This window comes from Globicephala melas, chromosome 14, assembly GCF_963455315.2.
Source record: "Globicephala melas chromosome 14, mGloMel1.2, whole genome shotgun sequence".
NCBI classification, from domain to species: Eukaryota; Metazoa; Chordata; class Mammalia; order Artiodactyla; family Delphinidae; genus Globicephala; species Globicephala melas.
The window spans coordinates 58,818,959-58,831,521 of record NC_083327.1 but is presented as its reverse complement, the minus strand read 5'-3'; the positions used below and the strand labels follow the sequence as shown (position 1 = coordinate 58,831,521).

The 12,563-nt window shown below is 42.5% G+C and overlaps 1 protein-coding gene across 6 annotated transcripts in view; it reads left to right on the top strand.

Annotated features, from left to right (window-relative positions):
- Nucleotides 1–7,439, top strand: part of SLC18B1 (solute carrier family 18 member B1) — a 49,142-nt gene extending 41,703 nt beyond the window's left edge. For 4 of the 6 annotated variants that reach the window (XM_060283867.1, XM_060283863.1, XM_060283866.1 and 1 more), the window contains 4 exons: nt 954–1,049; nt 2,684–2,758; nt 3,454–3,547; nt 3,644–7,439. In XM_060283867.1, coding sequence (XP_060139850.1) covers nt 954–1,049; nt 2,684–2,758; nt 3,454–3,547; nt 3,644–3,823 — 445 coding nt within the window. In that variant the 3' untranslated portion in view covers nt 3,824–7,439. The remainder of the gene's footprint in view (nt 1–953; nt 1,050–2,683; nt 2,759–3,453; nt 3,548–3,643) is intronic. The other 2 variants (XM_060283864.1, XM_030853416.2) reach the window with 2 other exon arrangements.
- Nucleotides 7,440–12,563: the final 5,124 nt, after the last annotated feature.

Below are 12,563 nucleotides of genomic sequence, written 5' to 3'. Positions count from 1 at the left end.
ATCCCGTCACCCAGTCACCCCCAAACGCCAAGCCACCAACTGTGGGCCGCTCACCCCAAACAAGATGGACTGCGTAGCCCCAGACAATCAGATATTACCTGTTTTTCTCTTCCTTGTTTTTTTTTTGTGTGTGTGTGGTACGCGGACCTCTCACTGTTGTGGACTCTCCCCGTTGCGGAGCACAGGCTCTGGACGCGCAGGCTCAGCGGCCATGGCTCACGGGCCCAGCCGCTCCGCGGCATGTGGGATCTTCCCAGACTGGGGCACGAACCCGTGTCCCCTGCATCGGCAGGCAGACTCTCAACCACTCCGCCGCCAGGGAAGCCCCTCTTCCTTGTTTTTTTTTTCCTTATCCTGTCAAAGCTTCCTGCCTTCTATCCCATTTTTCAGTTCTCCAAAATGAGACCATCCACTTCATGAAGTGTTAAATAAAGTTTGTTTGTATCACCTAGATTGTCTTCCTTAATCATTTTTAACAGACTTACATGGCAGGGTTGCTGCAAGCATTCAGTAGAATAATGGATATGAAGTAACTGACGTAGGGCCCGACATGGAACACGTAGCAGGTTCCTGTCACTTCCTTTACCATTTTCCGTCTCTGCCATTTTTCAGTCAGTGGAATTTCAAAGCCAAGTGCTTGAAGGAGCAACATTGACATTTTAACCAACTTTGAAAGGCTTTTACATGGTGATAAGAAAGCAGGTCGACTCTGGGCATGTGACATGTGTGACCAAAGATATTGGGATAGCAGGAGAAATTGATCGTTGGCCCCCCTCAAAAACGTAAGGAGTTAAAAGGTGCTTTCACTGAACAAAATGGGATCAGATGGGGGTAAGGACCAGACTAGTCATGTCATCCGTGAAGCGAACTTGTCTGAGATCCTGCCCGCCCTCCTTGGCGTGAAGCTTTGCTGTCTCTTTAAATGTTAATTTTTCTCCCAAACTCTCTTGCAGTCAGCTCTGGTTGTTGGTGCTGATATTAGTCATAAATGGTATCTCTGCTGGAATGAGTTTAATTTCAACTTTTCCAGAGATTCTCAGCTGTGCACAGTAAGTTACTTCCATGGCTTGAAGAACTGTATCGTGATTAGCAATAAACATCACAAGCTTCCTTGACTTTCTCAATGTTGTAGGATGTTGGATATTTTTTTACAATACTAAATCTTCATGATTTCGTGTCATGCAATATTGTGATATAAATAGTATAAGCAAAAGTACAATAATATAAATGATAATATATAGTAATGTTAATACAATGGTAGGTAAAATGGGTTGTGGCTAGAGGCTTGGCTTAGTTTATACCTCGGTACAGGTATACTTCTGAAAAGCCAGAGCATATGTATGTATAACTGAAGCACTTTGCCGTACAGTAGAAATTAGCACAGCATTGTAAATCAACTATACTTCAGTAAATTAAAAAAAATAAAGGCAAAGCACAGTGGGAAGCCCTCAGCATCATTTCCCTCTCATCGAGGAGGTCCACACACGGGCACAGAGCGACCAGGTAAATGGATTCTAGTAGCAATTCCAATTCCCTCACACCACCAAGCTGGGTATCCTGCAATTCAACTAATTCTGACACTATTTACCGGGAGATAACACCAGATCCCACAGGTTAAGGGCTCAGTCCCACGAGAGCGCCCTCTGCTTCAGATGCCAGTTTCAAATGCAGGTTGTTACCTATGTTTCTGACCGACTGGCTGTAAACCAGAGGTTCCAACGACCCCCTCCGTGGGTTCTCTTCATTTGCTAGAGCAGCTCATAGATCTCAGGAACCCAGTTCACTCGCTAGCTACTGGCTTACTGCAAAGGATATTAAAGGATACAGATCAGCGGCCAGATGACAAGATATACAGGGCGATAAGGTCCCAAGCAGCAGAGCCTCTGTCCTTGTGGAGTTTGGGGCCCAGCACAATGGCATATGGAAGCATCTGGCTTCCCAAGCATCACTACATATGCATGGCTGGTTAAATCATTGGCCATTGGCGGTTGATTCAACCCCCACCCCCTCTCTTTATGGGGGAGGGATGTGTGGGCCTTGAAGTTCCAGCCCTCTAATCATATGTTGGTTCTCCAGGCAACATGGGTGCTAGTCCCAAAGTCATCTCATTGACATAACAAAAGACATTTTTTTTTATGGCTTTCATCACTTAAGAAATTCCACGGGTTTTAGAAGCTGTGTGCCAGAAATGGGGAAGAAGGCCAAATGTATCTTTGTCACTTGGCCATCAGTCTTTTGTTTAATAGGCATAAAGATGAAGAACACAAAGTGAACTTGAGCAGGGAGAACCCTGATGGCTCTGCTGTTGTCAGTTCAACAAGCCTCAAAGCAATGCGGAGCTGCCTCTGTATTTTCTAAAGGTTGCCCATCGTTCTCTCTACCTGTTCATCTCATTTGAAGAATTTCTTAGTTAATTATATACTTTAATAAACATTTAATGCAAGTGGGTCACGATTCTTAATATTGTATCCTATATATGCAGTAGAAGTATTTTTAGAAAACCCTGGAGGAAATATTACTAGAGTAATATCTTCAAATGAGATTAGCTTTTTATTTTAGAAATGGAGTATTCTTGCTGTTGGGTTTATCCAGATTATCCCTGGTTTATTTTTATACCATACACTATTCTTTGTTTCACGCAGGTTTCCCTTTTAACCACAGACACACTCGTTTCTCTTTGCAGTGAAAATGGATTTGAAGAAGGATTAAGTACCTTGGGACTTGTGTCAGGTCTCTTTGGTGCACTGTGGTCAGTTGGGTGAGTAGCTATTGAATTTCGTTCACACCTGCAAGTTGGAAAATGCTATCCCCATTTTACAGATGAAGAAATTGAGACACTGAGAGGTCAGATGAGTTGCCAGAAGGCACGTAATTCATTTAGGGCAGAGCTACAGTTCTAATCCAGCTGTCTGACTTCAAGATCAATGGTTATACCAGCAGTTTTAATACATAATCAGAATGGTCTCATATACTTTGTCTTATTTAAGTGATATTTTAAAGTTCCTTTAACAGGAGCCTGTCTCAGTTTTGAAAATGTATTCATTTATTCATTCATTTGTGTATTTATTTTTAACTCTCTATTATACCAGAGGGATAACTGTATGCTGGCCATGTAGCTATCATCACTAAGTATGTACTGAGTTGTTTTAAATACAAATATCTAGAAGAGTAGAGAGAATAATATAAAGGTTCTTTTGAATGCATATCATCTTTTAAAAATTTTCATATAAGGCACCAACTTTTCAGAAGCAGTTATAATTTTAGAATTGTTTAAAAATTTTAAACATCATCACTATCAGGTAGAATTATTTTCTTAACCTAATGCTCTGTCCAGGAATTGGCTTTTTTCGTTAGTGTTTATAGTTTCAATATAATGAATTGAAGCAGTCATGCAGCCTATAAGGAGTAACTTTTTTTTTGCACTATAATCCTCTTTCTTCTTTTCATTGTTAGTGCTTTTGTAGGACCAACGCTGGGAGGATTTCTGTATGAGAAAATTGGTTTTGAATGGGCAGCTGCTCTGCAGGGTCTCTGGGCTCTGACAAGTGTGAGTAATTAGTCTTTTACTTTCATTTTCCTTATGTTTATGGAGAAATGTGACTTGGATAATTGACATTAACCAGTACCTTTCATTGTGTTCAAGGGACTAGTGATGGGCTTGTTTTATCTATTGGAGCATTCAAGGAGAAGAAGGAGGTATGGTCAACTCTTGAGTTTTTTTCCTCCCTTTAAAAGTTGGCTTGTGGGAGTGGAAAAAAGACACCATTTTACATCCATTCTTCCACTCTGGAGATTTCTGGGCACTCTGAGCCTCATCACTTGATAGACACATTTACGGAAATAGTTGGATAGAGATGTAGGTACTGAGTTTTTTTTTAAGGTGAGAAATATTGAGGTTGGCCTCTTCTTTCCTTCAACGTAGACCTAAACTTCAAAATAGCCTCGGCACAGAGGAGGAACGGACTGCTCTCTTGCCTGATGAAACGTAGCCTTACCTTAGGGATCCCTACTGATACGGGGCTGGGAGATGGATGCTCCTGGCCTTGAACTTCATCGCTGGAAGGATTTTCCTAATTTTTACACACAAAACTCCATGGACTCCACACCAGCATCCTGAAATTGTTAACATAGTTTTGGATGATCCTGTGTTGGGCTGCACATACTGTTGTCCTGAAGAGCTGGCCTGCTGAACCAGCCGTATTTGAAACCTTAAGTATGCGAAGAGTTGTTGAAAATCAACAAAAGTTTTTGGTTTTGAGTGACCAGATTTGGCTCTGAGGATGTTACTGACTCTGGGTGTCCTGTTTCCTCTGTTTACTTTTTATTCTGAGGGCACTGATTCTGTGACTGTACCCTTTTTATTAACAGGGAAAGAAATGAATTGATTTGATATGCTTAAAAATAATATAAAGATAACTCAAAATATACATAATAATTACTGTGAAATCAGTTTTTAAAATATTTGTTTTCTCTGTGTCCTAAGATTTTTTTGTTTTTGTTCAAGAGGCAAAATTCCAGCCTACCGTGGAAAAGCTCTATTGCATACCCTGGCCATCAGCTTTTCTAAAACTATTGTTTGTGTGAAAGATACAAGAATAATATTACTTAACACTTCCAATTTTGTAACATGCTGTGAATTAGGATCTGGATTTATAAATAATGCTTTGTATAATATTATTCATTTCCCTTAATGTCTCTGTTTTAGTTCTATCATTTAAAAAAAAAAAAAAGTACTCCCAATAGTTGTATCCCATTTCCAGAGCAAGTGAGCCCCCAGGAATGCTTGTTCTATGTTAGGGAAGGGGTTCCTCTGACTTCAGGTAAAATCCATGCTGTCGTTTGAAGTGAGTGAATCTCTGCTGTACAACTCTCATACCTCCTGGTCCATTTTCATGCTGTAGTAGCCCCATTTACCCACCCACCCCTTTTTAGTAGAAGAAATGTTTTTTATCTGTTTATTAATTCAAAAATATTTATTGAATGCCTTCTCTGAATTGACATTGCACTTGATCTTACAGATTTAGCTGTGATCAAGATAAACAGAGTCTAGTCTTTATGGAACTAATACTCCAGTGGAAGGAACAAGCAAGAAATAAATACCAGAATCTCTATCTTGCAGAGATGCTATGATGAAAAACAAAAACCTGGTGATATGAAAGAGTAATTGGCTGGAGCTGATTAGGTGTGAGGATCCTCATTTAGGTAAGGCCTTGAACTGAGCTCTGAAGGATGAGAATGAGGCAGCCATTCTGAGGGGAGAGCCCTCCCTAGCATGTGCAAAACGGCTTGACATGGTCAAAGAGAAGGCCGTGGCCCACATGGCTGGAGTCTAGTAAACAGAGGAATTTGGGTGGGGGAGAGGAGCTGGCTTTTGAATGGAGGATTCTAGAATTTGATTCATATTTCAGGAAGGTCATTGTGTTTGCATGGCCAAGGTGAGTGGGGATGCAGATTACCAGGGGTGGAGGGAAATCTTTGGAAGCTTTGAGAGAGACATTAATGGTTTGGATCAGGAAGGTGGTGCTAAAGTAGAGAAAAGGATGTGTTTGGAAGTAGAACCAACAGGGTTTGCTGATAATGGACAGAGAAGGGGAGAGAAATTCAGGAAGACTCCTAGGATTTGGCTTGAGGGCATGGGTGGTCAACTGGTGCCTCTTAGTGAAACGGGGAAGAATGGGAGAGAAACAGATCTGGAAGAGGCACATTAAACCATGCCCTTTCACACCACCATAAGGAAAAATAAATAAAATTTAAAGGATCACAATACCCAGGTTGGAGAAGATGGACAGCAACGGGACCACGGACTGTTTCGTTAGACTGTTTGGCATTAATTCCCCAAACTGAATATTCACAGTTCCCATGAACTCTTCACTCTCCTCCGCCCCGCAAGTCCCTTCGCCCTGAGAACTCCAGAGGCTGGTCCCTTGCCTGCCAAGCACAAGTGGCCTGTCACCCGCTTACCGGAGCGGCACCAGGACGAGTGTGACCCCAGCCCCCTGCACTCGTGTGCACTGCGGAAAGGGCCAGGCCTCGATCTCCCAGGTTAAATCGTCCTGGCCCCTCTCCAGGGCTTTCCTTCCTTGGGCGCAGGATGCAGGCTAATGCGGGGCCGCCCCTCGTCCGCCCAGTGGCCGAGGAAGCCGCCGAGTGCCTGTAGTTCCCATTTGTACCACGTGGGGCCGCTATTAAAGCACCGCGGGGATCCAGCAGCTCAAAGCCGGGCCGCGGCGCCCGAGCTCGCACCGTTCCCACCCGGCGTCCCGGCGTCACTCAGGGCGGTCAGCCTATTACCGTTACCAGCGCTGTTGACTGTTGAGACTAGTTCAAGGTCAACGCAAAGAGTCCAGACTTACTGACTAGAGAACTTTTTGTTCCCCCTCCCAACATGCCGCTGTCAGTACCTACTGTGGATACCAGTGTATTTAAAGCCGCTTTGTACAAAAACAACTTTGCCCCTTCCTCATTTTATGATTTTGAAGTATTAAGATAAATGACAAAAAAAAGTTAAAAATATGAGAAACAATAGCAGAACTTTGAACCTTTTGAAACCAAAAGGTAGGTCAAAATTATCAAAGGAAACCTGTGTATGTGTTTATAGTTATATATATTTATATTCATCTAAATGTAACAAAGTGCCCAATTTAAAAGCACTTTTTAAAAAATGAGACTGAATGTAGAATATAATAAATTAAAAAGTATCTTTTATGTTAAGGTCACGTTGCAACCTATACATATATGACATACAGACTAATCCCAAGGAAAAATAAAAAGGACAAATTTTTTAAATCACAAATCGTTTTTTCAATTAAAACTTTTTAAAAATGTTTGAGATAATTGTTGATTCACATGTAGTTGTAAGAAATAATACCCAGAGATCATCTGTCCTCTTTACCCAGGTTCCCCCAATGGTAACATCTTGCAACACTTAACAGTACAATATTATAACTAGGATATATTGGTAGAGTCGAGATAAAGAAAGATTCCCAGTCTTCAGTTGCCCATGGCCATACTTTTCTCTCACCCTCACTCCCTCCTTACTCTCTGGCCATCACTAATCTGTTCTCCATTTCTGTAATTTTGTCATTTCAAGAATCCTGCGTGAATGGAATCTATTGTATGTTATTTTTGGGGATTGCCTTTTTCATTCAGCAGAATGCTCTTGAAATCCACCCACACTGTTGCATGTGTCCATAGTTCATTTCTTACTGAGTAGTATTCCACGGCTTGGTTATTCATCCATTGAAGTGCATCTGGATTGTTTTCAGTTTGTGGGTAAAACAAATTAAGATGCTATGAACATTCATGTACAGGTTTTTGTGTGAAGATGTCTTCATTTCTCTGGGATAAATGCCCAGGAATACAACTGCTAAGTTGTGTGGTAATTGCATGATTAGTTTTTTTCCCCAAATAACCCATATATTTTACAAGGGAAATTTGATTTGGACAATAAATATTAAATATCATACATCAATGCAATATTCTATTGTTTATTAAGTTATCAAGATTTAAATATGTTAAACATACCTTCTCATATCTAGCTGGCAAAAGAGGTGGGTAATAAATACTGACATAGCCAACTAATTTTCATTAAGTACAATTAATAAGTGAGAAGTAAAACCGATATCTTTTATTTATATACGATCATAGCAAAAGGGAATGATCCAAAGACTATGATAGTTAGCTTTCCTTTGGTCTCACTGTCATATGTCCTCAACTTGTGAAATAAACACGCAGGAGAGTAAGAAACAACATACTTAAGACAGAAAAAGTAAAATGTTATCCAAAGTACTAACAAATGAAATAAAAGCCTACTTATTCAGTTTTTCATTAGGAACAACTAGCAACTCTTAAAATACTTGCACTAGTTTCTTTCAGAAAATCCGCAGCTCCACTTCGAATCCCAGTTTATTTATAGGTGACAATCTGAGAAAGCATGATGTTCAGTAATAACTTCTGGTTTATAGTTTAGTGCAATTGCATCAACAGTACTAAAATAAGCCAAATGCATTTCTGGTTGATCATGGTCAACAGTAGCACAAGTACAAAAAGCAGTATATTATTATCATTTTTTAAGTTTTTGTCATTTAAGATAAATTTGAATACCAAATCAGTTAAGTCACATTATTATATGTTTCAGAAATGACGCCGTGAGGGACTTTCCTGGCCGTCCAGTGGTTAAGACTCTGCGCTTCCACTGCAGGGGCACCAGTTCGATCCCTGGTCGGGGAACTAAGATCCCACATGCTGCCCATTGAGGCTAAAAAAAAAAAAAAAAAAAAAATGACAGCCATGAAATCAGTTGTTGGATGAATATGAATAGGGGTTTTTTCTTTTGAGAATTAAAACCAGTGTAGGTATATATTTCATTTGAACATATTGACCTGAAACAAATAGACAGCCAGATATTTCTTCAACAAAGATGGGTTTATTTAGAATCAATAGAGAATTGCAGTTCAGGGTTTGTACAAGTGCCCACACAACAAGGGAAGGAGAACACTTTTATAGATGGAAAAAGGAAGTTGGGAGGGCTCTGGTAAAAAAACAGCCCATGGGGCTTCCCTGGTGGCGCAGTGGTTGGGAGTCCGCCTGCCGATGCAGGGGACGCGGGTTTGTGCCCCGGTCCGGGGGGATCCCACGTGCCGCGGAGCGGCTGGGCCCGTGAGCCATGGCCGCTGAGCCTGCGCGTCCGGAGCCTGTGCTCCGCAAAGGGAGAGGGCACAACAGTGAGAGGCCCACGTAAAAAAAAAAAACAAAAAACAAAAAAACCCCCCAAAAAACAGCCCATGGTGTTTCGTTGGCTGAGTTCTTGCCAGGAAAGAAGATGAATTTTTCTTTTCCCTGTTGGGCTCTGCTATCCTCGCAGGGTGTGAGAGCTTCCTCTCTGGTCTCCCAACTTTATTGAGATTTCTGTTTATTAATTTTTTGCAAACATCACACTAATACTTTTCACTTTCAGAACTTAAGTGAAATGAGTGGCTATATTCATTTCCTCTGTTTTTTTCTCTTGCTGTTACTGGTTTGCTTTTGCCTCTTTTATTTACTTATCTGATAAAGATCAGAGTTACCTGGTTGTCGATGTGTCCATTCCTAAGAGCTGGGTCCAACCTCTAGATCTGGAACACGAATAGTGTGAGGAGAGGGATGTGCATTAAGTGGCACTGCCGTCTGGTAGTAAGGAAGCTGCAGGATTTAATGTCATGCGTGTCACTAAAACTCTCTGAAAGAGCAAATATTCTTGAGGTGAAACAGCATTATTAATTGGAAAAAAAAACTGCATAAGAAAGGAAGATCTGCCCACACTTTTCCATTTCTGTACCTGGTGAATGTGTCTTAATGCAGCTCTCAGGACTTTGGTTAGTTGATTCAGAAGAGCAAGAAATCCCAAACAGGGCTTCCCTGGTGGCGCAGTGGTTGAGAGTCCGCCTGCCGATGCAGGGGACACGGGTTCGTGCCCCGGTCCGGGAAGATCCCACATGCCGCGGAGCGGCTGGGCCCGTGAGCCATGGCCGCTGAGCCTGTGCGTCCGGAGCCTGTGCTCCACAACGGGAGAGGCCACAGCAGTGAGAGGCCCGCGTACCGCAAAAAAAAAAAAAAAAAAAAATGTCCCAAACAGATGCTGCACATTAATTGATCTTCCATATTAACAAATTCCATTTAACAAAGCATAAGGTTTGGATTCTGGGTGGTCAAAGCAGACAAATGCAGACTTTGGCTTTTCTTCTCTGTCTTTGAATATAGCCACTTTGGTTAATGGCCCAGCTTATAAGAACCTGCAGAAGTAGCTCATATAGAAATTCCCAAGCTGGTTTCCAGAGTGGCTGTATCATTTCACAATCTTCCCAACAGCAACGCAGAAGTAACCCAGTTTCTTGGTAAATTTTGTGTGTGTGTGTGTGTGTGTGTGAGAGAGGTTTAAAAAAATAGAATGATGTGTGAAATAGGGAGAGCTGTTGATCAGAGGGCGAAACTGTGGGACTGCTGGAGGAAAAGCCATCCAGATCAGCTCGTAGAAATGGACTTTAAGTTAATAATCCCTGGAGAAGCCATTCAGGTCAGATTGACATAGAAGACAGGAAACATGAAGGACTTTGCGGAAAGCGACAGAACAATGAGAAAATAGAGAATGTGAACGAATTGACATTCTTTTAGTGAGTTAGTGGCCAAGAACAGGTGAGCATCTGACCAGAGAGATTTAAAGACGTGGGTCCACACTGCACTGGGCGTTGCCCTCACAATAGGGCCTCCACCTTGCGGGCGTGAGATAATAATACCAGCCAAAACTATTCAGCACATTTTAGCACCATTTTGCAGGTGAGGGAAACTGCAGCCCTGAGAGGACATATAACTTGCTCATGGCCACACAGATAGGAAGTGTTTCAAACCCAGGCATTCTGGCTACAGGGTCCATACCCCTAACCATCACCCAATATCATCTTAGTTCAGGCTGCTACAACCGAATACCATCAACTGGGTGGCTTAAAAACCACAGAAATTTCTTTCTCACAGTTCTGGAGGTTGAGAAGTCCAAGAACAAGGTGTTGGCAGATTCAGACCTGGTAGGACCCAGTTCCTGGTTCGTAGATGGTGGTCCTGTGTCCTCACATGGTGGAAGGGGCAGGTGGCTCTCTGGGGTCTTCTCTCTACGGGCAGGAATCGCATTCAGGAGGGCTTCACCCTGAGGATCTAATCACCTCTCAAGGGCTTCACCTGCTAACACCATCACACGGGGGATGTGATTTCATTGCATGAATTTGTTGGGGGGGGGTGGACGCAAACGGTCAGTTTATGACACCAACTAACAGACATTTCAGAAGTTCCTGTTGGTGAAGTCAATGAACTTTGGCAGAGTTGGATCCGAACAAAATGAAGGATTTGCAAGTGAAATCATCAGGAAGAGAGCTTGTTCCTATTTTTCTTTTGAGGAAGTGGGGACCTTCAGACAATGGGGGAGCACACTGCCAGTTCAAAGGGGCTTCTGCAGCCCGGCAAACCACGATCCTAAACTTCTAACAGCAGAAAGTAGAAGGGTAGTTTGAACCACATGAAATCACTGTTGCCGCAGGTCCAAAACAGGTGGCGATTAGCAACTTCCTGTGGCACAAACCTTTCCATCCGTTTTGGGAGCAGCAGGCTGTGATGAATCATTACTCTCAGATTCTCTCTTGGTTTGAGTTGCATCAACTGTCTGAAGAGCTGAACACCAATCCAAGTCCAGAGCTGGAGGAGCACCTCACCTGGGCTGGAATGTGGTCCCAAAAGATGGTTAAAGCTCAGGCTGGTTCTGCTCAAGCAGCCATTTCCTTTCTCAAACGCTAACTCAGACAGGCTTGCTAAAGACCAATGCAAGTCTCCGATGCGGACAGGGACAGAAACATTTTTCTTTACCACCAAGTACTTTTGGGGGGGGGAGGGGTACAGTATCATCCTATTTTTGGTATACAGTATCAAGAGAAAATAGTTTTAAATGTAGGGCCTGGAGCTTCCCTGGTGGCGCAGTGGTTGAGGGTCCGCCTGCCGATGCAGGGGACACAGGTTCGTGACCCGGTCCGGGAAGATCCCACATGCCGCGGAGCGGCTGAGCCTGCGCGTCCGGAGCCTGTGCTCCGCAACGGGAGAGGCCACAACAGTGAGAGGCCCAAGTACCACAAAAAAAAAAAAAAAAAAAAAAGTAGGGCCTGGATTTTCTCTTTTGCTTACTTATTTTTTGATGTCATCTTTGCTGCTTATGAGGAAACGCCATCAGTGACTGTACATGCTATTTCCAACTCTTTGTTAATGTCATTTCACACCTGGGAGAGGAGCCAGACCAGGAAGTCCTGAGGCCTGAATCAGAGCCGGGAGCCACCCCTTGCCTTTCTGGGGCCTTGGTGCTCTTACGATGCCTTCGCCATGCCGAGGATGTACGTCTGCCAGGCCCAGCTGGGCATGGTCCAGGAGTAAGTGCCCAGGGGCTGTGTTCCCCATCCCATCCTCAGCACAGTGCCGCAGATAGACCAGATTTGTCCAGCTGAACAATAGTAGCTCTGTGGACCTAACGATGAATTATGGAGTCAGGATCATTACATTACTAAATTGTCTCCCCTTTTTGTTAATTATTGTCATCCCATCATAATCTTGCAGAGGACTTTCATATGTCTTTGACTCTCAGAATAACTTTGTGAAGGTGATGGAGCAGGTATGATTACCTGAACTTTTAGGTGAGAAATAGGGTTTCAGAGAAGTGGAGTGCAAAGCAGAAACTACACTTCTACTCTTCTTACTTATTACAGCTAGAAAACCAAGTCCAGTTGAATACTATTTTAAGAGATGATCGGATTCCCAGTTAGAAACAAATATTTGAACTATGTCTATTTTTTTTATAGTGGCCCTTTGACCATATAATTTTGAATTGATTGGAATTTTCACCCTTGTAATCAAGTCTATTAATCACAAATTGGTAAATTAGTAAATAGGTCCTATTAGCAGTGACTAATACTTAATCAATGTACCCTGTGGCCAGGTAACATTATTTTATAACAGAGTTAAAGAAGTTAATTAAGCCTTACTTAATCAACCACCTTTAT